General features: G+C 52.0%; 8 protein-coding genes across 8 annotated transcripts in view; 3 read left to right on the top strand and 5 right to left on the bottom strand.

Annotated features, from left to right (window-relative positions):
- The window catches only part of LOC143159381 (histone H3), a 137,809-nt gene that overhangs the window by 59,853 nt on the left and 51,309 nt on the right, over positions 1 to 26,647 (top strand). The gene's annotated exons all lie outside the window — the stretch shown is intronic.
- LOC143155725 (histone H4) lies at positions 801 to 1,688 on the bottom strand. Its single transcript, XM_076328687.1, has one exon. The coding sequence runs from the start codon at positions 1,666 to 1,668 to the stop codon at positions 1,357 to 1,359; it is 312 nt and encodes a 103-aa protein (XP_076184802.1). The 5' UTR covers positions 1,669 to 1,688; the 3' UTR covers positions 801 to 1,356.
- On the bottom strand, positions 12,972 to 13,692 carry LOC143159367 (histone H1.01-like). Its single transcript, XM_076336073.1, has one exon. It carries the CDS (start codon positions 13,690 to 13,692, stop codon positions 13,039 to 13,041), a length of 654 nt encoding a protein of 217 aa, XP_076192188.1. The 3' UTR covers positions 12,972 to 13,038.
- On the top strand, positions 19,682 to 20,546 carry LOC143159429 (histone H4). The gene has a single exon (XM_076336224.1). It carries the CDS (start codon positions 19,694 to 19,696, stop codon positions 20,003 to 20,005), a length of 312 nt encoding a protein of 103 aa, XP_076192339.1. The 5' UTR covers positions 19,682 to 19,693; the 3' UTR covers positions 20,006 to 20,546.
- Positions 21,079 to 21,601, bottom strand: LOC143159409 (histone H2A type 2-C). The gene has a single exon (XM_076336185.1). It carries the CDS (start codon positions 21,554 to 21,556, stop codon positions 21,167 to 21,169), a length of 390 nt encoding a protein of 129 aa, XP_076192300.1. The 5' UTR covers positions 21,557 to 21,601; the 3' UTR covers positions 21,079 to 21,166.
- On the bottom strand, positions 22,414 to 23,070 carry LOC143159398 (histone H3). The gene has a single exon (XM_076336142.1). The coding sequence runs from the start codon at positions 22,894 to 22,896 to the stop codon at positions 22,486 to 22,488; it is 411 nt and encodes a 136-aa protein (XP_076192257.1). The 5' UTR covers positions 22,897 to 23,070; the 3' UTR covers positions 22,414 to 22,485.
- LOC143155726 (histone H2A-IV) lies at positions 24,261 to 24,716 on the top strand. Its single transcript, XM_076328688.1, has one exon. It carries the CDS (start codon positions 24,296 to 24,298, stop codon positions 24,683 to 24,685), a length of 390 nt encoding a protein of 129 aa, XP_076184803.1. The 5' UTR covers positions 24,261 to 24,295; the 3' UTR covers positions 24,686 to 24,716.
- LOC143155727 (histone H4) lies at positions 25,283 to 26,163 on the bottom strand. The gene has a single exon (XM_076328689.1). It carries the CDS (start codon positions 26,141 to 26,143, stop codon positions 25,832 to 25,834), a length of 312 nt encoding a protein of 103 aa, XP_076184804.1. The 5' UTR covers positions 26,144 to 26,163; the 3' UTR covers positions 25,283 to 25,831.

Below are 26,647 nucleotides of genomic sequence, written 5' to 3' on the forward strand. Positions count from 1 at the left end.
GCGGAGGCTCACATTCGGGAGCTATTCTTAAAACCGCACGTTATTTTAATAGATTTTTTTGGTTTTGTTGTGGGCTGGTTACAAAAGAAGAAAAAGGCTCCTTCGATGCCGTACAGAGCTCCCTCTTACAGGAACAGGCACATTATCCCCGAGGGAAAGATCGTCCGGTGCCTCGAAGCACAGAGATGGGCGCTTAGGGAATCCCACAGCGCGAGTTTGCGGCTGTAACCAGCTGTAACAATCGAGATGCATCTTTTAAGCTATTTTTCTCATGTTATTTTCTTTTCTCCAGGAAAATCGGCATGAGAGATCATAAGTACCGTCAAGTAAAAATGTGACACGGAGAACATTTAGACAATGACCTTGTTTTGTGAAATGAAGTGCTTAAAAAGAAATACGGAATTAATCTATTATTTAATTTGCCCTTACTCGCTAAGGCTGTGAGAAAAACAGAAGTGACCGCCAATATTTATTGATCGCCGTTGTTGGCGAGTGGTCAATGACTACCGATAGTTTTCTTTAAACCTGAAAAAGTGTTTTTGCCGTTTTTTCCTGCGGTGATGAAGGAAACAGAAGAACAACACTTTAGAAGCGCTCCCCCGAAGGGAGCGTTCTCTCTGTGCGAGAGCGAGAAAAGCCTTCGCGCAAGACTCCTTTTGACGCATTTTCTTAAAATGCGTTGCCAAGGACATAATTTTCCGTCATGCCCAGCCCCCCCTCCCCCCATGTACTCTAGAAAACTATATGAGATTTACTCCCGAAATTGCTTTAAAAAAAATAGACAAGGAACTGAGCACGGGTTATAGCAAGGAAAAAAGTTTATTTAGAAATATCGGAAATAAAACGTTCATCTCAGAACAACTTGTATATCTTTCCCTAGGTGCTGAATTGGTTTCCCTTTCTCTCTTTGCAGTGGATTATCTACTCTCAGTTAAATGAAAATTTCCAAGTACAAGGCATTGAACAATGTTCCAGATAATTATGTTTAAATCGGCGAAGATTAAAAAAAGGTATAGAAAACATTGTTTTAACTTCTAAAAGCACTTAAATGACTTTTTAGTGGGGTACAACATTTGCAAGGGAATTTAAGGAGTACAGAGAAAAAAAGCACTTCTTTTACACAGCAAAGACAACTTCGCCAGTAACAGCGAATTAAAACGTTAGATCGCACTTATCTAATCATAACACCTTTTAGCAGTGTTCCATAGCCGCCAGTGTTACTAAGTTTTGGAAATTAGATAGCAAATATTCCAGATATCCTTACAGAGAAAAGAATGTCACAGCTCTTCTTCGGAGGAAGCGGGTGGCTCTTAGAAGAGCCTTTGGGTTCTCGAGGTGGTCCGGGGGCGGAAAGCTTTAGCCGCCGAAGCCGTAGAGGGTGCGTCCCTGGCGCTTGAGGGCGTAGACCACGTCCATGGCCGTGACCGTCTTCCTCTTGGCGTGCTCCGTGTAGGTGACGGCGTCGCGGATCACGTTCTCCAGGAAGACCTTCAGCACGCCGCGCGTCTCCTCGTAGATGAGCCCCGAGATGCGCTTCACGCCGCCGCGCCGAGCCAGCCGGCGGATGGCCGGCTTGGTGATGCCCTGGATGTTGTCGCGCAGCACCTTGCGGTGGCGCTTGGCGCCCCCCTTGCCGAGCCCCTTCCCGCCCTTGCCTCTGCCGGACATGCCGCCGACTCTGCCCGCGCCGAGCTGTGAGCCGCCGCCGGCCGCGCCGCGGCCTTTATGCGGTGGGAGCCGACCTGGTTGGGGACTGCAGCGAGGAGGGGCGGGGCTTGGGGCTCGCTCCCGCCGGAGCTCCCCGCTTTCCCTATCGCGCGCCCCGCTAGCACAAAAATGCGGGTTTCGTGCGAGTTTCCCTTCCCGCGGCACAAGCGGTTCGGTGTTGCTGCCCTTTTTCGGTACGTTCATTTTCTTCAGATAGCAAAGACATTGGGTGTCTGTGTATAATAGTTTATATATTTTTTTAAATCGTTGATACGTCGTGATCATTTATAAGTCAAACCTCTATCGTAGAAAGGTATCCCAGTTACTGAATCGCTTAAATTACTCTTTGATTTTTTACTATAATTGTTATTTTAAAATATGGGTAAGTGTTATGTATTGCAATTTCACCTGGTTGCATTGATTCTCACGTGTGGCTTCAGTGTTTTAAACAGCAGCTCCTCATGTTTTTTTAATGGAGCATCTTGCAGCAAAATCTGTCCAATCGTGTTTCTGAGAAATTCTACCCCTCCTTGAATTTCTTTCTCATCTGCATTTCCCGCCCTTTCTGAACGTTTTCTCAACGAGAGTTTAGCAGTAAAGGTACGCTAATCGAGAGTTTAACCCTTACGTGCTCCACTTGAATTTTTTTCAGGTGAAACGGTTCTTTTGGACGAATATTTTTACAGTACTTTCCATTCTTGTGGTGGCATAGACAATAACGTGGCTATTTTTTAGAGAGTTTGAAAAATTAAATATGTAACAAGAAGTGTGTTCTTGTCCTTCAGGGGAAGGTATTCAACTCTGGTTTTGCTTTCTTTTGGGGAGGAAAATCTTTTGAGGTTTTACTGTTGAAAACAAGAAACAGTGTTTAAGAAAAATCATTCGGTAGCTGGCTTTCGACCTGAAAATGATAAGGAAGGGTGAAAAAAGTTTCCAGTACTGAGCGTTTGCTGCCCTCGCATGGACGTTGTTTGGGGTTTTTTTTCCCCTTACAAGCTGAGCGGCTTTATGTAATGTATCCTCTCATAAAGATACAACATAAGATTAATCAATAATCAATCTCTGTCTTTGCATAGGCCACAGATACAAATGTTGCATCTGTTAGCAGAGAAATCACGGTTCCTGGGGCCCCTCACTGGCAGATGAAAATAGTGTGGTCTGCTATGTTGTTCATGCACAATCTTTTTGGCATAGGCCCAAAGGAAACCCAAATGGGGCAAGACAAACACCAAGACTCTGAAGAAGACATCCTAAAGGCTCAAAGCAGTAACAAATGTCCTGTTCCACAAGGAACTTGACAGTATCCTAGGTTGGGCTATGAAGATAATTCTGGAGTACAGTGGGGATGCCACGGCTAAGTTCATGGTGTTGCCTTTCCTAAGGCCAGTAGTGCTCCTTCCAGGGAGGGAAGTTCAGGGACCATGACTGGACTGCTGTGGGAGACCAGGCCACCGTGAGAGACTGCGCACTCTGTAGTCAGGTCCTCTGTCATTCCCAGGACATTTCGAGGGTAAGGTAGCTGTATCCTGCACTGGTAACACTGATGTAACATTTGCTGCAGGCTTGTTGTGGTTTAACCTCAGTTGGCAACTGAGCACCACACAGCCGCTTGCTCGCTCCCCCCGCCCCAGTGGGATGCGGGAGAGAATCGGAAGAGTAGAAGTGAGAAAACTCATGGGTTGAGATAAAAACAGTTTAATAATTGAAATAAAATAAAATACTACTACTAATAATAGTAATAATAATAAGAAGAATATACAAAGCAAGTGATGCACAATGCAACTGCTTACCACCCACTGACTGATGCCCAGCCAGTCCCTGAGCAGCGGCCCCCCCGTCCAGCTTTCCCCCAGTTTATGTACTGAGCATGACGTCACATGGTATGGAATGTCCCTTTGGCCAGTTTGGGTCAGCTGTCCTGGCTGTGCCCCCTCCCAGCTTCTTGTGCACCTCCAGCCTTCTCAGTCGGTAGAGCCTGGGGGGCTGAAAAGTCCTTGACTAGTGTAAGCACTACTTAGCAACAACTAAAACATCGGTGTGTTATCAACATTATTCTCATCCTAAATCCAAAACACAGCACTCTACCAGCTACTAGGAAGAAAATTGACTCTATCCCAGCCAAAACCAGAACAAGGCTTTATCGCTCTCTGAGTACACAGGCAAGTCCCCAGGATGTTACTAACAGGGTAGTTTAGCACTACCTGCTGCAGAGCTCCCTGAACCCACTCTGACATGAAAATCCACTCCTTCGGTCTGCTCAATCCTTGGGAATCTGACTGTATCACAGGTCCGCCCTGGAGTTATTACCATTTGCAGACTCTTGCCATGAGGTTACCGAACAATCCTGGGCTTCACCAAATCACCTCCCCATGCAGTCCCTGATGAGTTGTGCAGCTTTGGAAAGCTGAGGTTTTGTTTCTGCTTTTTTTCATGGGATAAAATTAAGTTAGAGCTGCATACTATAACCCTGCTCCATAATGAGCTGCTTCTGCCCAGGAATCTGTGACTACATATAGTATTTGCCCTGTCTCTTGCTGTCTCTCTCCTTGTCTCCATGCTCTCCTTGGCAAAATGTCAGAACCCATTTGGAAATGTTTTTTTTTTAAATCAGTAGATACGTATCTGTTCACAGCACTATTTTTTTAACTCACAACAGAAATTCATCTAATAAAGTGAAGCAAGGTTGGAGCCGAGTTCCCTCTCTTCTTCCCTCCCAGGTGATTCCAAATTATACACCAAATTTCATCTGGTCTACTAGGTCTGTCTGATAAAATTAAACTGTAGCTGTAACTTGAGATAGAAATGTAACATCTTCTGGAAAGTTGCTACGATTTATAGAATCATTTGCATTGGAAGGGTTGTTCAAATATCATCTAGACTGACCCCCATGCTGTGGGTAGGGATGTCTTTCACTAGATCAAGTGAAAGCCCCATCCAACCTGACTTTGAACACTTCCAGGGATGGGGCATCCACAACTTCTCTGGGCAACCTGGTCCAGTGTTCCACCACCTTCATCATAAAAAATTTCTTCCTTATGTCCAATCCAAATCGACCCTCTTTCAGTGTAAAACCGTTGCCCCTTGTCCTGTCACTACAGGCCCTTCTGAAAAGTCTTTCCGTCTTTCTTATAAGTTCCCTTCATATATTGAAAGGACACAACAAGGTTTCTCTGCAGCCTTCTCTTCTCCAGGCTGAAAAACCTCAACTCTCTCAGCCTTTCTTCATGGAAAAGGTGTTCCAGCTCTCTACTGTTTTTCTTGCCTTTCGTGGGGTTCACATAGGCCCACTCCTCAAGGCTGTCAAGGTCCCTCTGGATGGCATCCCTTCCCTCTAGCGAATCAGCTGCACCACTCGGCTTGGTGTCATCCACAGACTTGCTGAGGTTGCACTCCATCCCACCATCTATGTCATTGATGAAGATATTAAACAGTATTTGTCCCAGTACAGACCCCTGAGGGACACCACTCGTTACTAGTTTCCATCACACATTACCGGTTTCCATTTAGACATTGAGCCGTTGGTTGTATCTCTTTGGATACAACCACCCAGCCAATCCCTTATCCATTTAACAATCCATCCATCAAATCCACAGTTCTTCAATTTAGAGGCAAGAAAATTGTAGGGGACCATTTCAAAGGCCTTACGGAAGTCCAGGTAGATGACATCAGCTGCTGTTCCCTTATCCACTGATGCAGTCACTCCATGGTAGGAGGCCACTAGATCAGTCAGGCACGATTTGCCCTTGGTGAAGCCATGCTGGCTGTCTCTAATGACCTCCCTGTCTTCCATATGTTTTGACATAGATTCCAGGAGGATCCGTTCCATGATCTTACCAGGTACTGAGGTGAGGCTGGCTGGTCTGAAGGTCCCAGGGTCCTCTTTATCATCCTTTTTAAAAATGGCTATGATATTCCCTTTTCTCCAATCTCTGGGAACTTCACCTGACTGCAATGACTTTTCAAATATGATGAAGAGTGGCTTAGCAACTACGTCTGCCAATTCCCTCAGGACCCTGGGATGCATCTCACCAGGCCTCGTAGACTTGTGTATGTTCATGTTCTTCAAATGGTCTCAAACTTGGTCTTCTACGATGGGAGGGACTTCGTTCCCCCAGTCCCTGCCTTGAGGTTCAGGGACTTGAAAGACATGGGAAGAGTGATTGCCAGTGAAAACTAAGGCAAAAAGAAATGTTGAGTACCTCAGCCTTTTCCATGTCAGTCATCACTAGTTCTCCTGTCTTATTTATTGGGGGGGGGGGGGGCAGCAGGGGGAGAGGACGCCTTTTCTTTAATCTTCCTTTTCTGAGAAAAAAAGAAAAAAAGATTCTTTACTGCCCTTGTGTAGCTTGCTTTTCCTGCCCAGACAACTATAATTTTTGGGATAGTTGTCCCATGGAATACTTAGTCAGCTTTTCTTTGACACTGGAGAAGACGAAATATGTCTGAAACACACCCGCTTTTAATGAAAGAAGTTTCCTGCCTCAGGAGTGCACAAACTCACCAGGTCTGGTCCTGACAGGAGAGAGATGCTGGTGATAGTAAAGTGTTCTCTCTGACGGAAGGAGAAAAATATTTAAGGAGTTAAGAACCAAGTGGCCAAAGGCCACCAGGGAACGGGCACAGAGTTCTGTTACGAAGACGGTAAATCTACAGTGGAGAAAACAGAGAAACAGGAAAGATGTGGCAAAACACTGCAATGGCAATGGCTACGTGCATTTTTACTAGGGCAGTTACATACAACCAAGCATGAATATGCAGTATGCAGACCAAGTATATACAGCCTTGGCTGACTAGTGCCAGCCAACCATACAAAGAAGAACAGGAACTCCTTTTTTTATGGCCAGTGAAGGTCCTGACCTCTGCTTTGTTTATTTTCATTGTTTTCAGTGTTTGATGAGAACAATAATCCTATTATTATTTTTCTACATTTCATTTCTTCCACAGCTCCTGGCAGCCCAATCCTGAAATCATTGAAAAGCAAATGCTGCAGTCCTTAGGAAAACCAAGCATTGGGGTTTCACTGATATTCCAGCAGAAGATGTACCTGAGTCATGAACAAAGCTTGCAAGGCAATGGAAGTTCAGAGAGATCACAAAAAACAATCTGCAAACTGAAAATCAGAAAGAAATGCAACTCCTAATCTAGAACGAGTTGTCCAAAATTGAGTATGGAGAGTGAATGGGGATCCCAGGAGGAGTCACACTGATGACTGTTGTGCTCTGACATGTTCTGGAGAAGAGGGCTCTCAAATCCCCACAAATGTGGCTGGTATCCCCCAGTGCCCAGCACTGGTCTGGGTGCATTGTGATCTAGGCAGTATAAAAGAAACTTGTGGCAGAAAAACTCTATTGTGTAACCTTGCTAAGCCAAAGGTATCTAGGTGAAACGTGGTTCTGCACCTGAACTCAAGCTGGCCCAAATCTGTACTGCCATGTGAGCAGCAGAGAACAGGTCTGGTATTAATGATATTCACGTTGCACTCTTACTTTTGGGGACTCCACACTGGCTGTCCCCACCCTCTTGTCCATACACCATAGCTGGCTCCCCATTCAGCTCCTTCCTTTTGAGGACCTGTAAACTTAGTCTTGAAATGTACGTATTTACATCTCTCCATTTATTTAGCTGTCGTGGTTTAACCTCAGTCGGCAACTGAGCACCACACAGCTGCTTGCTCACTCCCGGTGGGATGGGGGAGAGAATTGGAAGAGCACAAGTGAGAAAAACTTGTGGGTTGAGATAAAAACAGTTTAATAATTGAAATAAAATGATAATAATAATAATACACAAAGCAAGTGATGCACAGTACAATTGCTCACCACCCGCTGACCGATGCCCAGCCAGCCCCCGAGCACGGCCCCCCCGGCCAGCTTTCCCCAGTTTATGTACTGAGCACGACGTCACATGCTATGGAATGTTTCTTTGGCCAGTTTGGCTGTGCCCCCTCCCAGCTTCTTGTGCCCCTCCAGCCTTCTCAGTCGGTAGAGCCTGGAAAACTAAAAAGTCCTTGGCTAGTGTAAGCATTACCTAGCAACAACTAAAACATCGGTGTGTTATCAACTTTGTTCTCATCCTAAATCCAAAACACAGCGCTGTACCAGCTACTAGGAAGGAAATTAACTCTATCTCCATTTCTACTTCCAGTGCTGGAACATCACAAACTTTTGATATCACCATTTACTAAGTAAGTAAATCTGTGAAATAAACAGTTGACACTATGGAAGACAAAACAAATGAAAGCAGGCCTTCCTTGTAATAATTTGCAATTCTGAACTCTTTTTTTTTTACTTTTCCTCCTAATTTTTGAGCAGCTGTGGTGGGTTGACCCTGGCTGGATGCCAGGTGCCCACCAAAGGCATTCTATCACTCCCCCTCCTCAACTGGACAGGGGAGAGAAAATATAATGAAAAGCTTGTGGGCTGAGATAAGGACAGGAGAGATCATTCATCAATTACCGTCACGGGCAAAACAGACTCAACTTGGGGAAATTAGCTTAATTTATTACCAATCAAATCAGAGTAGGATAATGAGAAATAAAACCAAATCTTAAAACACCTTCCCCCCACCCATCCCTTCTTCTCGAGCTCAACTTCACTCTCAATTTTCTCTACCTCCTCTCTCCGAGCAGTGCAGGCATACGGGGAATGGGGGTTGCGTTCAGTTCATCACACGTCGTCTCTGCTGCTCTTTCCACCTCAGGGGCAGGACTCCTCACACTCTTCCCGTGCTCCAGTGTGGGGTCCATCCCACGGGAGACAGCTCTCCACAAACTTCTCTAACATGAGTCCTTCCCACAGGCTACAGTTCTTCACAAACTGCTCCAGCATGGGTCCCTTCCATGGGGTGCAGTCCTTTGGGAAAAGACAGCTCCAGCATGGATCCCCCCCAGAGTCACTAGTCCTGCCAGCAAACTTGCTCCAGCACAGGCTTCCCATGGGGTCACAGCCTCCTTTGGGCATCCACCTGCTCCAGTGTGGGGTCCTCCATGGGCTGCAGGTGGATAACTGCTCCATCATTAACATCCATGGGCTGCAGGGGGACAGCCTGCCTCACCATGGTCTTCACCATGAGTTGCAGGGGAATCTCTGCTCCAGCGCCTGGAGCACCTCCTCCCCCTCCTTCTTCGCTGACCTTGGTGTCTGCAGAGTTGTTTCTCTCACATATTCTCACTCCTCTCTCCGGCTGCAGTTGCACAGCAGTTTTTTTCCCCTTCTTAAATATGTTATCCCAGAGGCGCTACCACCGTCGCTGATGGATTCAGCCTTGGTCAGCCGCAGGTCCATCTTGGAGCTGGCTGGCATTGGCTCTATCGGACATGGGGGAAGCTTCTGGCATCTTCTTACAGAAGACACCCCTGTAGCCCCTTTGCTACCAAAACCTTGCCACGCAAACCCAATACAGCAGCTTAGCATTTAAAATCATAGAGTGGATACTTGTGTTTTCTGTTGAAGTATGGCCACTCACTAAACACCGGCCTTTTTTTGCCTCCTGTTAAGCCACCTCCTCTTTGACCACCAGCAGCTCAGTTCTCCATGTCAAATCATTGCACAGAATCACTGATCAGTCTGATTGTAATCCAGTTCCCACGTCAGAACTATTCACAGAAGACAAAATGTGTTTTGTGCCTGAGATCCTAAAGCTCTGCTTGCCGTATTACCTGTGTTCCAGGCAGTGGTATTGACGTTCCTTAGAGTCTGTAGTGTGGGTAAATGTCCATGTGGTGAGGGCATTGTAGAAATTTAAGAAATCTGCTATTCATCTCAGAATATGCATTAATCTGAGCACTTTGCAAATGTGGAACAGGCTAGGGACATGACATAGGCTATATAAAAAGTTCAATAAATAGAAGCTGCATGGCCACAGAGATGTCCCATCATATAATATGAAAGTCTTGTTGGAATCGTATTTTGCGATATCAATACAACTCCTGAATGTGGTAGGAAATGTCTGGGGAAGTTTCTGCTCATTGGTTCTTAGAAAAGGACACTCAGCTAAGAGAGAGATGGAGATAAGAGCATGATGGGCAAGGAAGATGTTCCTTGTAACAAATGTACCCAAGGTGCAGAAACCGACCAGTTTATCAGCATTACAAGAAGACAAAACAAAACAACATTAGGCCCTCTTAGTTATTTTGAGGTTTGATTTGTCATTATGAGCACATGTCCCAAGTCCTTTTCAAACTGCCCATCTTAGCACATGGCACATCTTGGAAGATACTGAGCAGAGCTCATCTCTTGTCCTTCTTTCCTGAGTTTCATGAGGCATCTTAACAGGTGTGAGAAAAGAAATTAATGCCCAGATGTCCAAAAAGGATGTCATACAACAAAGTGAGATGGGTTCCCTCTCCAGTGCAATCATAAATGGCACACTTGAACCTCAGCTTAGCAGGTTAGCTAGAAATTTGAACCACGACAGCAGAATAGTATCCACTGTTTTTTTCTTAGGGTATCAACTTCTCTTATGACCATAATAGGAAATAGCTGGAGAGTGGCCTGTTGAAGATGATGTGGGGCCCTGAGGGACACAACGTGATCGGACACTGTGGCAGTGACTCAGTAATTTAAGATAAGCTATTTCTGAGGGAGAATCAGTCTGGAGTTGTGCATACCTGCTCCCGTAGCTGAGATGAGCTGGCATCCACAGGGCTAGCAGTGCACAGGCTGGGGGGGAAGGAGGATGAGAAACAATGCATTAGGGGTACTGACTGAGATGCCACTGGTGCAATTGGCATAAACATGACATCACACTTGTCCCTGCAAGCTGATTTTTCCCAGGCCATTCTTGCTCTTTGTCACTGAACTCCTTTTTTCCAGTTGGGAAAAAAATCTTCCAGTAGGTATCTATGCTATCCTGCCCAGCCCAGCTTTTCAAGTTTAACAGGATTTTTTGGTTTTATGTTAATTTTGTCCCTGTACTGGACAGTATATCCACTGGAGCCTATATAGCCAGTCCATTCAGTGTTCCTGCATGCACATGCGCTTCCTTTCTGTAGTGTGGAACAATCTCTTACATTATTTGGCAGCTATCTCCAGCTAAGAACTATAAAGTCTATTCAGCTAAAGCCACAGCTATATACTCTTTGCCTGTAAAGGTATTTTAGACTGTTATTATTGTACATAGGCCTGTGCTCTCCATCACCACTTGTGTTCAGTAATGCTCTAATTTTCTAAATCTCAACTACTGCAATATCCAAGGTAGGTAACTGCTGCAACTCAATTTTCTTAAAACACTGTTATAATAATCTGAGTTTTCCTTCTTACCTCTCAGAAAAGGGAAAGAAGTGCCCTGATGCCTTCCCCAAGTGAGCAGGGAGGGTAAGTTGCAACAGGCCAAGAGTGACAGCCAACAGGCTGTCATTACCCCAACTCATTCCAGATGCCCGAAATGTTTATTCCAGGGCCGTCCTGCCGAGGTCAATTCAATTAGCAGGGGTGCGTGTGATACAGTTTTGCCCATGCTACTGCAACTGTTTGGGTTTTGCCTTTTCGGGCTCAGCTATAAAGAAAAAATTTAAGCATGAATATCACATTTGCTACAGCAGCATACCTGTTGTTTGACCGTACCCAGTCAAAACCTACTCCTTTCCAATTAGTTGTAGAGGGCTGGAAAATCGCAGTTGACCCACTCTCCTCGGGTCAGTGCACCTAGTTGGGTGAAACCCTTTGAGAATTAGTGGGTGTGACTCCCAACACCCTTCACTTACGGTAATTGTGAGAGTCTGGTAGGCACATCCCCATCCCAAACAGGGGCACAGGCACGTGAGCTCAGGAATTCGGGCTGTCAGGGTGCAGGGATATGGCCCGATAATTTCAGAAAACAAGTGGGATGTGTATGCAGGTTTGTATGTTATATAGAGGAAGAAGTCATAAACCCGAGCAAGGACTGCAAAGTCGGGTGTACCCTAAGAGGCAATGCAGAGGAAGAGTAAGAACAGCGTTTCAGGAACAGGGCTTAAAAATAGAGGCTCTGTTTTGTATTTCTTTCCCTTTTAGTACAGGGTATTTAGGATGTGGACAGTCTTTGCGAAAACACGAATACCGGCGAAATCCGATCCCACCATTTCTCCTCCAAACTGCAGGGACCCCGTTTCCGGGTAATCCCTTCAGATATATGAGGTTAACAGCTACGGACTTAAGATCAACCGTCTTTATTGAGAGCTGAACAGGTAATTCCACGAAATTCCCCGTTCTCCTGCCCGCTGGGGAAGCGGTAGTACCAGCACTGTGACTAAAGCGAGGAAACAGCCTCTCCCTCCCGCTTCTCCCCGACTGCTTCTCACTGCTGGCACCCAGGCAGAGCTAAGCGGAGCGAAGGGCATCGCTCGAGTGCAGTAGAGGTGACGGAAGGAGGGTACGGTCGAGTCACTGGAAAAAGGAGGCGGCTGCAGGGTTGGGGGCAGGCGGGGGGAGGGAACGCGCGGGAGGCTCCGACCCCCGCGGGTTCCGACCGCGCCCAGCGCTGCCTCCGAGCGGCTCCGTTGCCGAAATGAGCCCCCGGCACCCGGCTAAGAACCCAGCCCGGCAGCTCCAGTGCGCGAGAGGTTCAGCACCGAAGTCGAGGACCGGCGGGCAGCACCACGGACTGCTGAAAAGGCAGCCCGAAACACCCGTGCCTCTCGGACCCCGCTCGCCCTACCATTTCCAGGGGAGGGACGAGTCTGCAAGGGACGGAACTGGACTGGGAGGAAAAAAGCCCATAGGAGGGGGGGCGAGCACGTACCCAGGAAGTTCATAAACCTCTTCCGCCGAGTGAGGAGAAAAAAAAAAGAGTGGAGCGTCTGTTTAACCCGAAAACTGCTGTGCACCAGAAAAGTCTGAGAGTCGCGGCCAATCTCCGCGCAGCGCGGGCTTTTCGAAATCGGTAGAGCTCCGGGCGGGGAGCGCTTGCGAGCGCTGCTCTCGTCCCCCAGCTGATCGGAGAGAAACTACGGGGAACCGCAGCACGCCGCCCCCCCCGCCCCAAAAGCCGGGGTGCCGTGAGCGGTGCCCAACTTCCACGGGGTCTTTGGGCTCGCCCCGATTTCTTGCGGCTAACGGGAAGCTATTTGCACCCACGCCCGCAGGGGTGTGCTGAAATGAGGGGTACTGCGGTGAACAACTGCCGCGGTGCTACCGGCTACCTGTGGAGAACACGGCCGCGGAAGTTTGTGCTGTTACCGGACCGACCTTAATTAAGCTAGCGCAGTGCCGAGAAGGGAAGTTAAAATTGCGCGCACACACACAATAGGGACGTAAAAAAAAAAGTGTTTCAGCTCTTTTTGGGAAAGCTTGGGTGGCTCTTAAAAGAGCCGTTGGGTTTGTCTGCAAGGCAGACAGGGATTTTTTCCAGGACCATTTATTTCTTCTTGGAGGTCGCCTTCTTCGCCTTGGCCGCTTTCGGCTTGGCCGCCTTGGGCTTGGCTGCTTTGGGCTTCACCGCTTTGGCCGGGCTCTTCGCTGCTGCCGCCACCTTTTTGGGCTTGGCAGCCTTAGGCGCTTTCTTGGGGCTCTTGGCCGCTTTCTTGGCCGCAGCGGCCGCCGGCTTCTTGGCTTTCTTGGGGCTTTTCTTCGCTGTCACTGCCTTCTTGGGCTTCTTGGCCGCCGGCTTCTTGGGCTTGGCCGCGGCCGCCCGCTTCTTGGGGGCTTTTTCCTTCACTTCTCCTGGCTTCTTGTTGAGCCGGAAAGAGCCGGAGGCGCCGGTGCCCTTGGTCTGCACCAGGGTGCCCTTGCTGACGAGACTCTTGAGCCCCAGCTTGATGCGGCTGTTACTCTTTTCAACATCGTAGCCGCCGGCGGCCAGCGCCTTCTTGAGCGCGGCGAGGGAGAGCCCCTTGCGCTCCTTGGAGGCGGACACGGCCTTGGTGATCAGCTCGGTGACGCTGGGGCCCGCCGGCTTGCGGGCTTTGGAGCCGCCCGCCGCTTTCTTCGGCTTCTTGGCGGCCGGAGCTTTGGCCGGAGCCGGAGCGGCGGGAGCGACGTCGGGCGCGGCGACGGGAGCGGTCTCGGACATGGCGCCTCCTGCGGAGTCAGCGCGAACAATAGCGGCGGCGCCGCCGTCGCCCCCTTTTATAGCGGCGCCGCGCGCGCTGATTGGTGCGGTCCACCCCGCCCCGCCGCCCGCCGCCGCGCCCGTTGTGTTTCTTCCCGGTCTAAAAAGACCTTTTTCCTCCCGAAATTTACTGCCCATGCACCCCGTTTCTTCCCGGGCGGGGAGGGGGGCGTCTGTCCTACCAGCTAACGGAGTTTCCCGTTGGAAGGAGCGGAAAAGAGGGAAAAACAACCCCAGAAACTTCGCGGCGTGGAGCCGCAGAGACCTCGGGAGAAGGAAACTTTCGTTTTATGTTTTAAATTAAAATTATACCGTCGGCTAAATGGGCACAGCCAGCGTGAAGTCTTGTGCTTTAGAAGGTCCTCTCCAGAGCAGGGCAAAAACCAGAGTGGTTTGAACGGTTGGTCCCAGGGTAAATTGGTATTAAAGCCAAAGAAGTAACACAGCTTCGCCCCGTGGTCCCGGACGCGGATGCGGAGCCGGCTCCCTCGGCCGAGCCGCTTCCCTCCGAAACCACATAATCCCGCTCAGTCTCCCTTCAAGCGACCACTGTGTCTTAGCTAACGCCTTTTGGGGAGACGCTTGTGCTTTAGCAGCGCGTGTGAAAGCCGATGTCACTTTACGTCTGCTTAGGTATTTCAGTGGAACAAAGCACCGACGCGTCCCTCTGAAGGCTGATGTTCCTGTCATTGCACTTCCAATGTAACCTTAACGAAGTCTCTTTTCGTTTGTTAAATTCAGGAGTCAGGAGAGCTGCGATTGCGATATACCGGTTTTTAGTCTCAAAACGTATAAAAGTACTTGTCTTTGCATCGCGATTTGTTAAAATTGATTGGGAAATAGAATTTGGGGTGTAATGAAATTTGAACTGGGCGGGAAGTTAAAGCTGAAAATTCGGTCCTTTGAGGGTATGTTCGGTAATCAGGACACTTCATTATGCAAAACTAACTTCTCTGTTCTAGTGAATGAATGTTGATGTTGTAAGTGTTTTGCTTTGATAACAGCATCTGGTGGTTCACCGCTTTGCTCCTTTCAGAAGTAAGATAAGAATTTACACCTTTTCAAGAGGGTTCCTTGCCCGGTCAGTGGCAGCTCCGTATTCCAAACAATGGATGAGTTCTCACTTTCTTCCCTCGTTTTCAATGACATGTTGTTTTCTTTTTAATATGAAACAGTTAACAGTAGTCTGCCTGCAATAATATTGTGTTTCATACACTAGATACCAGTCTATCATAAGCTCCTAAATACGGGCGAGCAGATCTATTCAGGGCTAAAAGAAAGTGTAACAGGGTAAATGAAATGACGGTACAACGTAGAGTTCCTGCTGCCTGGGACTGTGAAAATATACAAAAGCGCTGACTTGAATCTCCATGTGACATTCGAGAAATGTCATATTCTTTTCTGATCATGCGTGTTTAACTGAAAATGCAAAAGGACTACAATCAAAGCAAGGACTAGAGTTATTCTCGTAATTTAACATACCGGCTTTTTTTCTCTGCTTGGAGGTGAAACGTGGGAAGAAATACAGCTTTGTGAGGTCTCCCAGCGAATGCATTTCAGCCTGTAAAACGAAGGCAAATACGTGTTTTCGGTGATCAGGCTGCGATAACGAGCATGACAGAACTGGAAAGTGTGAGACTGCAGAACTGCTTTCATTGTCATGATTGTTTCTTGACTTACTTGGAAACTGGAAAGTGTTTAGAGATTTGAGTCTGATCTCTCAAGCCCGTCATTGTTCCATGTAAGAAATATTTCTGTACTTCGGAGATTATCCCCATCCACTATGCGAGAGATCTGTGACCAAGAAAAGACAGATTGATAGTATCAGGCTGTGGGTTCTCATAGGAAAAAAAAATATGATCTCCCCTACAACGTAGGTCAAATTGAAGACGAGCGTAAACCAGAAGACAAGAAGGGCAGACCTGAGTGTTGAAGCAACTCACAGATAATTTTCCTCCCTCTGGCTCTTTTATTCAGTTACATTTTGCTTTTGGATGTTCAAGCATAATTATCCTAGAACTATCCAAGTATTTGGATTGTAATCCAGTAAGTGGATTTGAATTTCTCAGCCACTGTAGACTAAAATTTAATTTTTCAGCCACTGTAGAATATAACCCAAAACAGAGAGTGTGTGCTCAACAGAGGAACTTGGTACAGTTACATAGGTACGGCAGGAAAGCTTCCCCAGGTTTTGATATTCCATTATTTCTTCAGGCAGAAGTTCTATTTGGGTATCGCCACTCCATCCACCTTTCCTTCATTTTTAGAATCAGCAAGTGTCAATAAAAATACTGAAATACTTTACTAAAATGTTGTTACTTTCCTTCCAGGAAATAAACACTTTCATGAATTAGCACAGGCCTGTGGAGAGATTCTACCCAGAATTTCTTTAAGAGGTTACTAGGGAAAAAAAATGAACTGCTGGCAGGAGAATGTGATGGGTTCAGGTTCTGCATCAAAATGCCACACCTGCTTTGGATCAATTCAACTTTATGCAGACTGCTTACTGAAGCTGGACATCTACCCTTGCTCCTGTTTCAAGGAAGAATGGGGCAGGTAGTACCAAATGATTGTTGCCCTGTGTTTTAATGCCCTCTTTCAAAGCTGACACCAAGCACAGGTTTCCTGATGTTCAGTAAATCGTGAATCCCTGCTTCCTTCTGCTTAAGAAAGTCATAGGCTCCCATTGTTTTCCTCTGCACCTACTGACATTTATTTTCCTGAATTACTAGAAAATTAAAAATGTCCTATAATAAATGTTGATGCAGTATTTTCATTACCACCACGCACAAATGAACAGCAGCCAATTTCTTCACCGTGAATTGTGGCTTCCACAATGGTGAGGTTCTTGGCTTGGTTGTAGGGAAATCTTATTTTATTCTTCTGACAAATTTCTGGATATAGGCCGTAGCTCATGGTGAGATATGCACTACAAAATGTTCAGAAGAGTCTGTATTCCACATTTGAAAGACATCTCAAAATCATTTTTTTTCATACAGCAGAACATGCCTCATTGTCAGGAAATGGAACCATTTTTTAAATCACAGAAACACCATTCAAATACAGATGAAAACTACTTCTCTATCTTCCAGCCTTTGTCCACTAGCACTCTTGAGAGGACAGAAACCCTGCTGCTCAGCATGCAGAAGCTCCAATGGACAGGGAATTTTCATTCTTCTTTTTCTCTCACGTGGAGCAACAGCAGTTTCTGATGCAGCATTAGACCCAACGGCTGCTGCTGCTTGGCTCAGTGGCACAAGGAACAATTTATGTTTAGTTGACAGTACAGCTCTATAGATCTATTGTTGACAGTATAGATCTAATAAGTGTGGGCTAGAAAGAATCATTTTCCAGGTCGCAGATTCCCAAAGCTGATCGAAGAATGAGGTGACCTACAGTGTTTTTCTAAAAATCATATTAGAGCTTCTTCCAGAATTGCAGAGTTAAGATGTGAATGGGGCCTTCTTGCCCACAAGCAACTGGCAATTATTGCCCTTTGAAACTCCAGATATGGCACAAGCAGATAAAGGTTTGGTATAGTGGTGAGGGAAGTCAAGGATGTTTGCGAAACTCCTAATGCACTTGGAATTTTTTTTCTTTTCCTCTGTGTGACAAGAACTGTACATGGTGTTCCCCAACTCCATTGATACCAGTTACCCTAATTCTTCTTACTGTGTAACAGGCCAAGCTCTGAGGGCTACTTTAGACCAATCTCTAGGTATTTCTACACTGAAAGAAATGTCTCTCTGCCTGCTTCAATGCCTATTAAATCAATGCTGTAGTTTTAACACTAGAGAAAAAAAAGAGGAAAAGAGGAAAAGAGGAGGAAAAGAGGAAAAGAGGAGGAAAAGAGGAAAATTTGTAACATAAGAACATAACAGGACTTTTTTTTCCTTCACTTTCTATTATGCTAACAAAAAATGTCGAATGCCTCTTCTGCTAAAAGAGACAGACTTACATTACTCCTTTAATTCTTGAAGCTCCTCTCGTCCTTTAATACCACGGTGATGAATCTTTTAACTGAGCATTTACATAACATAGGAGAACGATTTACCCATAACCTAATGGCTGCAAACTGACAGTGGAATGAGGCAAAGCTGTCAAGAGAACTTCCACTCAGTTTTTGGCGCTTGGAATTCATGAGTAAACCCCCAAATTCAGGGGACAGTGTGTCCCAGCAGCCTAAACTCTGCCGCTTTGTTATTTTGTGAAGATTTTAACCCTTGCACATATAAGGAGATTATCAGCATGTACTGAAGTAGACAGAGTGGGGGAAGATAATCAGATGAGTCATAACTGAGTGGAAATGTAACTCAGAAGTGTCAAATACAACGCGCGTGAAACACTGCTTCCTAAGGCTCCACGTATTTGAAAACATTTAGGGGCATATACAGGAACAAAGGGCGAGGGCAGCCCTTTCAAAGTGATTTCTACTGTCTGCTGCAGCTGGGAGTCATTTTGAAATTCAGCCTACAGCTGACATGCTTGCGTTTCACATCTTCAATGCTGGTCTGCACTGATGAAATATAAAGAGGTCAACTTTGTGTTTATGACATACAAATCAGAATTTGATCCACATATAAAAATATTTTTGTGCTGATTTTCTGAAAAACAAAACCAAACAACCAAACAAAAAAAACAACCAAACCCACAAACTGTGGTCTCTAGACTGATTTATGAAGGTAAGAAGCTAAGAAGAAAATTGTAAGAACAATTTAAATGCAGATAACCTAAAAGAACAGGGAATAGAATTAAAAAAAACTGTAAGAAGTGCTTTCAGAATTTTCACGTATACTGAATACCATATTTGCTATAGTTGGCCTATTGCTTCATAAATTATGAACAATTGTTCGTTATCTTCTAGGCAATACATATTTCTTTTCATATGGAATGATATTTAAAAGTGTTCTGGGGCATATGTAGGCCCCAAACCCATATCTAGAAAAGGCAAATGGGAGAAAGGAAAATAAACTCGACATACTGTTTCTGACGATCATATTCACTGTAAACTCTACCTACATACTGTCGTATTCATTCCCTATATACAGCACCCAGCATCAAAAGGACTAGAGATTAAGAGTTCAAGGATTTAGTGCTACGCACAAAGGAAAACAAAACCAAACAATAAGATCTGCGCCCATTCTTGGAAATAATTTGTACTCGCAAGCAATGAGGAGGGTAATTTATACAGAAATGTTGATATGCAAAAGATAAATATGTTGTGCTGCACGTATAGCAATACAGTAATATTCAAAATATTCATGATAGCACTCTGAAAAAGAGAAACAACAACTGAAAGTCCAATACATGCTCCGAACACTTATGTCATCTTGTCGAAAAAGTAGTGAGAAAATGGCTGAAGAATATGAAATTATGCCCAGCAGATGGCAGGAGAGAATAAGACCGGCGAAGTCAAAGAAGTGGCTCCCAACACTTTTCGGCACTGCTGTCCCCGGCGAGCGCGGCGCCAACCCGCTCGAAAGGTCCGCGGCGACCGCAAGACCGACGACCCCCAGCGCACGGGCGCGCTGGGCCGCGACGCACCAAGGCACTTGAGACGGCACCCCGCCGCCCACAGAGCGAGTCGGCCGCCGGGACCGCAAGGCCTCTCGTAAAAGGAGCAGCTCTGTGCGGCGCCGCCCCGCCCGGAGGGGAAGATGCCGGGAAACGGCGCTTCAGGGGCACCGGGGCTGGGGGACGGCGAGCGCGACGGAGGCAGAGGCGGAGGCAGAGGCGGAGGCGGGGACTGGCGCGTCGAAGCCGGCCGGGGCCCCGGGGAGGGGCCCGAGAGCAGCGGAGGGCGAAGGCCCCGCCTCGCCGCGCCCGCGGAGGGGGCGGAGGCCCAGGCCCCGCCCTCGCCAGCCGTGCCCGCCCCTGCTCCCAACCAGGTCGGCTCCCACCGCATAAAGGCCGCGGCGCGGCCGGCGGCGGCTCACAGCTCGGCGCGGGCAGAGTCGGCGGCATGTCCGGCAGAGGCAAGGGCGGGAAGGGGCTCGGCAAGGGGGGCGCCAAGCGCCACCGCAAGGTGCTGCGCGACAACATCCAGGGCATCACCAAGCCGGCCATCCGCCGGCTGGCTCGGCGCGGCGGCGTGAAGCGCATCTCGGGGCTCATCTATGAGGAGACGCGCGGCGTGCTGAAGGTCTTCCTGGAGAACGTGATCCGCGACGCCGTCACCTACACGGAGCACGCCAAGAGGAAGACGGTCACGGCCATGGACGTGGTCTACGCCCTCAAGCGCCAGGGACGCACCCTCTACGGCTTCGGCGGCTAAAGCTTTCCGCCCCCGGACCATCTCGAGAACCCAAAGGCTCTTCTAAGAGCCACCCACTTTCTCCGTCCGAAGAGCTGTGTCGCCTTGCTCGACCGTTCTTGGCTCGCGCCGTGTTTCTGCCCCCTTCCCTTCCACGCTCCCGCGCTCTCTGTACCGCTCCCCCCGCCCCCGTCTTTCTTGCCGAGCTGCGGCAGGGCTGGCTAGCCTTGCAGTTCGGCTTCGGCTTCCTCTCTAGCGCCCTGCTGCTGCGGCATCGTTCCCCTTCCCGGCTCTTCCGCCGCCTCTTTCCTTTGCTTTGCTTTCCTTTCCGGCAGCCGCTCTCGGAAGAGCTTGCTGGGGCGCTCGGCCCTGCAAAGCGAGCCACGCGCCGGTTTGTGACTCTTCCCGAGGCGTTTAGCGACGCCGGGAAGCCCCGGAAACCGCCGGGGCCTGAAGGGCGAGCCTAGTGCCTCTCTTCAGCGGCTTTGTTTGGAAAAACACACGGGCCGAGGGAACGGTCCCCCTGCCCCCGCCAGCGAAATAAACAGAAGGAAAACGGTGACACCCGGCTCTGTCTCGCCAACTTCCCTACTACAGGGCGGCGGCTCCTTCGATTGCCCCTGCCCGGTCACGCCCGGGGCGGGGGGGACGGGGACGGGAACTGCAGCGACTGCAACCGGGTTCGCTTCAGCCGGCGGGGCGCGCGAGGGGCCTCCTCGCGCTTGCGCGGGGGGCAGGGGGCGGCTGGCGGCCTCCGCAGCCCCGGGCCCCGGCGGCGAGCGGGTTAAGCGCCCTCGCTCTTTCGAAAAGCCCGCGCGGGCGCCGATTGGCTCCGGGCGACTCCGCGCTCGGCAGAGCCCGCGCCCCAGCACAGCCCCCGCCCCGCAGAGCGGCGCGACCCTCCGCCCACCCGCTGGCCGGAGCGGAGGTGCGGAGGGGCCCACGAGGAAAACGCAGGCTTCCCGGCCGCGGCAGAGCGACTGCGCCGGGGCGGCCGAAGAGGGAAGGACCCCCCCGCCGCCGCCGCCGCCGCGCCAGCCCTCCAGCCCCTCCCGTGCCAAAACGCACGCGCACCCTTCCCCCGCTCAGCGGCATCTCAAGCTCCTTCTCGAGACTGTGGGTGGCTCTGAAAAGAGCCTTTGGGTTTCGCTTCTGTGCTCGGGACGCTTCCCCGGGCCCGGGTTACTTGCTCTTGGCTTTGTGGCTCTCGGTCTTCTTGGGCAGCAGCACGGCCTGGATGTTGGGCAGCACGCCGCCCTGCGCGATGGTCACCTTGCCCAGCAGCTTGTTGAGCTCCTCGTCGTTGCGGATGGCCAGCTGCAGGTGGCGGGGGATGATGCGCGTCTTCTTGTTGTCGCGGGCCGCGTTGCCCGCCAGCTCCAGGATCTCGGCCGTCAGGTACTCCAGCACGGCCGCCAGGTACACCGGGGCGCCGGCGCCCACCCGCTCCGCGTAGTTGCCCTTGCGCAGCAGCCGGTGCACGCGGCCCACGGGGAACTGCAGCCCGGCCCGCGACGAGCGCGACTTGGCCTTGGCCCGCGCCTTCCCGCCCTGCTTCCCGCGGCCCGACATCCTCGCTCGCTCGCTCCCTCGCTGCTAAGCTCCCGCCGGCACAGGGGAAAAGCAGGTGAGTTACCCGCGCCCCGAGGCCCGCCCTTATATCCCTTCCCTTCGCGCGGCCGGCGGCTCCTGATAGGCCGAGGCGCCTGTCGGGGAACGCGCGCCCAATGGCGGAGCGAATCTCGTCCTGACCAATAGCGAGGGCCGCAGCTCCGAAAGGCCCCCGCCCGCGCTCTCGAGGCGGCCAGTGGCGAGGCGGGAGGGGCGGGCTTCGGCAGGCGGCCCCGCCCGGGCGGAACGTTCGCTCCCGCCGCCGCAGCCCGGACCCGCGGGGGCCGCCCCGCCCCCGATCCGCTCGGCTTTTCCCCGCCTTCATTGTTTCAAAGCAGCCGGGCTGGCGAAGCGCGGCTTGGGAGGGCGGAGTTGAGGAGCTAGAGGGGAAGAGGGAGGCGGCGTGGCCGTGTCAGTGAGCGGGAGGAAAGGCGGGGGGGGTTACCGGCCCAGGGGACAGGCGGTACACCTCCCCGCCGTGTTCCACGCCGGGCCTTTTCCCCGCGGGAAGACCTCGCCCCTTTCCAACACCGCGCCACCCCAGCGCTTTCCGACCTTCCCAAACCGTACGCGGAACACCGCCACGGCTCCCTCCCTTCTGGCCCCCGCCCCAGCTGCGCGCAGGGACAGCGTGGGCAGACACGGCCTCTGCACTCACTGCCCGGTTACATCCAAAACTTCGCTTACAGCCTTTGCATCATTCATCGATCTGAACGTTTCAATAAAGTGAATTTTAGGGAAATACTGTAAAGTAACATAATTAGTAAAAAAAAAAATGCTGTTTTTCGCAATGTCACAGCTCCTTTTATTGTGTATGGAGTGGCTCTTAAAAGAGCCTTTGGGTTGGTCAAAATACTTTCTGAAAATACGTGGTAACGTTCTAAAGCGGTTTACGCGCGCTCGCCGCGGATGCGGCGGGCCAGCTGGATGTCCTTGGGCATGATGGTGACGCGCTTGGCGTGGATGGCGCAGAGGTTGGTGTCCTCGAAGAGCCCCACCAGGTAGGCCTCGCTCGCCTCCTGCAGCGCCATCACGGCCGAGCTCTGGAAGCGCAGGTCGGTCTTGAAGTCCTGCGCGATCTCGCGCACCAGGCGCTGGAAGGGCAGCTTGCGGATCAGCAGCTCCGTCGACTTCTGGTAGCGCCGGATCTCGCGCAGCGCCACCGTGCCGGGCCGGTAGCGGTGCGGCTTCTTCACGCCGCCCGTGGCCGGCGCGCTCTTGCGGGCCGCCTTGGTGGCCAGCTGCTTGCGGGGCGCCTTCCCGCCCGTCGACTTACGCGCCGTCTGCTTCGTGCGCGCCATGGCTCTCAAGCAAAGAAGTAGGGCACTGAGGACCCGGAGGACTGACGTCCTGCCCCTGTTCGAGGAGTATATATAGCACTAGCCCCTTCTCTGATAGGCGGCTGGGGACGTGCTGAGCCGCATTGGTGGATTCAAAGTTCAAAAATCCCGCCACTGGCAGGGCCCGCCTACCCTCTGGCGTCTTTGTTCCCGCTGCATAGTGCGTGCCGCCGAAAGAAGCCGTGCTTTAATCTCTGTATATTTTTTCCTCTTCCGGAAACGCTTCATATATTATTGATTTTAAAGTTTTTTAGACATTGTGTAGGTAAATAATTGAGACCTCCTTTTTCTAAAAGATTGTTTTTCTTTTCACTGAAATTGTCCTTTTTTTTGTATGGATATTTCCATGCAGAGTTAGTAAGGATAAAATTTCTGAAAGATATAGGATTTTTTATTTAAATACGTCGAAACATTACAGAAACATACAGAATATAGAAAGAGAACAGAGGCAAACAAAGATGGCAGTTAAAAAAAATACACTGGTAAGAACAATGAAAAAAGGGATATTACAAAAGATAGGTTTAATCAAAGAATGAAAAAGATCCACCCCTTATAGTCCCTATCAGCACTACAGGAACACATCAACTGTACTAAGAAAATGAGGATCAGAGAATGAGCGTACAAGTCAAAGGCTGTAAGCGAAGTTTTGGATGTAACCGGGCAGTGAGTGCAGAGGCCGTGTCTGCCCACGCTGTCCCTGCGCGCAGCTGGGGCGGGGGCCAGAAGGGAGGGAGCCGTGGCGGTGTTCCGCGTACGGTTTGGGAAGGTCGGAAAGCGCTGGGGTGGCGCGGTGTTGGAAAGGGGCGAGGTCTTCCCGCGGGGAAAAGGCCCGGCGTGGAACACGGCGGGGAGGTGTACCGCCTGTCCCCTGGGCCGGTAACCCCCCCCGCCTTTCCTCCCGCTCACTGACACGGCCACGCCGCCTCCCTCTTCCCCTCTAGCTCCTCAACTCCGCCCTCCCAAGCCGCGCTTCGCCAGCCCGGCTGCTTTGAAACAATGAAGGCGGGGAAAAGCCGAGCGGATCGGGGGCGGGGCGGCCCCCGCGGGTCCGGGCTGCGGCGGCGGGAGCGAACGTTCCGCCCGGGCGGGGCCGCCTGCCGAAGCCCGCCCCTCCCGCCTCGCCACTGGCCGCCTCGAGAGCGCGGGCGGGGGCCTTTCGGAGCTGCGGCCCTCGCTATTGGTCAGGACGAGATTCGCTCCGCCATTGGGCGCGCGTTCCCCGACAGGCGCCTCGGCCTATCAGGAGCCGCCGGCCGCGCGAAGGGAAGGGATATAAGGGCGGGCCTCGGGGCGCGGGTAACTCACCTGCTTTTCCCCTGTGCCGGCGGGAGCTTAGCAGCGAGGGAGCGAGCGAGCGAGGATGTCGGGCCGCGGGAAGCAGGGCGGGAAGGCGCGGGCCAAGGCCAAGTCGCGCTCGTCGCGGGCCGGGCTGCAGTTCCCCGTGGGCCGCGTGCACCGGCTGCTGCGCAAGGGCAACTACGCGGAGCGGGTGGGCGCCGGCGCCCCGGTGTACCTGGCGGCCGTGCTGGAGTACCTGACGGCCGAGATCCTGGAGCTGGCGGGCAACGCGGCCCGCGACAACAAGAAGACGCGCATCATCCCCCGCCACCTGCAGCTGGCCATCCGCAACGACGAGGAGCTCAACAAGCTGCTGGGCAAGGTGACCATCGCGCAGGGCGGCGTGCTGCCCAACATCCAGGCCGTGCTGCTGCCCAAGAAGACCGACAGCCACAAGGCTAAAGCCAAGTGAACACATGTAAGAGTAATCAGGAAACAAAAAGGCTCTTTTCAGAGCCACCCACAGTCTCGAGAAGGAGCTTGAGATGCCGCTGAGCGGGGGAAGGGTGCGCGTGCGTTTTGGCACGGGAGGGGCTGGAGGGCTGGCGCGGCGGCGGCGGCGGCGGGGGGGTCCTTCCCTCTTCGGCCGCCCCGGCGCAGTCGCTCTGCCGCGGCCGGGAAGCCTGCGTTTTCCTCGTGGGCCCCTCCGCACCTCCGCTCCGGCCAGCGGGTGGGCGGAGGGTCGCGCCGCTCTGCGGGGCGGGGGCTGTGCTGGGGCGCGGGCTCTGCCGAGCGCGGAGTCGCCCGGAGCCAATCGGCGCCCGCGCGGGCTTTTCGAAAGAGCGAGGGCGCTTAACCCGCTCGCCGCCGGGGCCCGGGGCTGCGGAGGCCGCCAGCCGCCCCCTGCCCCCCGCGCAAGCGCGAGGAGGCCCCTCGCGCGCCCCGCCGGCTGAAGCGAACCCGGTTGCAGTCGCTGCAGTTCCCGTCCCCGTCCCCCCCGCCCCGGGCGTGACCGGGCAGGGGCAATCGAAGGAGCCGCCGCCCTGTAGTAGGGAAGTTGGCGAGACAGAGCCGGGTGTCACCGTTTTCCTTGTTTATTTCGCTGGCGGGGGCAGGGGGACCGTTCCCTCGGCCCGTGTGTTTTTCCAAACAAAGCCGCTGAAGAGAGGCACTAGGCTCGCCCTTCAGGCCCCGGCGGTTTCCGGGGCTTCCCGGCGTCGCTAAACGCCTCGGGAAGAGTCACAAACCGGCGCGTGGCTCGCTTTGGCAGGGCCGAGCGCCCCAGCAAGCTCTTCCGAGAGCGGCTGCCGGAAAGGAAAGCAAAGCAAAGGAAAGAGGCGGCGGAAGAGCCGGGAAGGGGAACGATGCCGCAGCAGCAGGGCGCTAGAGAGGAAGCCGAAGCCGAACTGCAAGGCTAGCCAGCCCTGCCGCAGCTCGGCAAGAAAGACGGGGGCGGGGGGAGCGGTACAGAGAGCGCGGGAGCGTGGAAGGGAAGGGGGCAGAAACACGGCGCGAGCCAAGAACGGTCGAGCAAGGCGACACAGCTCTTCGGACGGAGAAAGTGGGTGGCTCTTAAAAGAGCCTTTGGGTTCTCGAGGTGGTCCGGGGGCGGAAAGCTTTAGCCGCCGAAGCCGTAGAGGGTGCGTCCCTGGCGCTTGAGGGCGTAGACCACGTCCATGGCCGTGACCGTCTTCCTCTTGGCGTGCTCCGTGTAGGTGACGGCGTCGCGGATCACGTTCTCCAGGAAGACCTTCAGCACGCCGCGCGTCTCCTCGTAGATGAGCCCCGAGATGCGCTTCACGCCGCCGCGCCGAGCCAGCCGGCGGATGGCCGGCTTGGTGATGCCCTGGATGTTGTCGCGCAGCACCTTGCGGTGGCGCTTGGCGCCCCCCTTGCCGAGCCCCTTCCCGCCCTTGCCTCTGCCGGACATGCCGCCGACTCTGCCCGCGCCGAGCTGTGAGCCGCCGCCGGCCGCGCCGCGGCCTTTATGCGGTGGGAGCCGACCTGGTTGGGAGCAGGGGCGGGCACGGCGGGCGGGGGCGGGGCCTGGGCCTCCGCCCCCTCCGCGGGCGCGGCGAGGCGGGGCCTTCGCCCTCCGCTGCTCTCGGGCCCCTCCCCGGGGCCCCGGCCGGCTTCGACGCGCCAGTCCCCGCCTCCGTCTCTGCCTCCGTCTCTGCCTCCGCCTCTGCCTCCGCCTCTGCCTCCGCCTCTGCCTCCGCCTCTGCCTCCGTCGCGCTCGCCGTCCCCCAGCCCCGGTGCCCCTGAAGCGCCGTTTCCCGGCATCTTCCCCTCCGGGCGGGGCGGCGCCGCACAGAGCTTCTATTCCTATGGGGCCGAGCGCGCCCCTGTTCAGGGAGCCGGCGGCCTTGCGGCCCCCGCGGACCGTTGTTGAGGTCACGCTTACTATGTCTCAGGAGTTCTGAGGTCACATCGC

The sequence above is a fragment of the Aptenodytes patagonicus genome, chromosome 1 (assembly GCF_965638725.1).
Source record: "Aptenodytes patagonicus chromosome 1, bAptPat1.pri.cur, whole genome shotgun sequence".
In the NCBI taxonomy this organism is placed as follows: domain Eukaryota; kingdom Metazoa; phylum Chordata; class Aves; order Sphenisciformes; family Spheniscidae; genus Aptenodytes; species Aptenodytes patagonicus.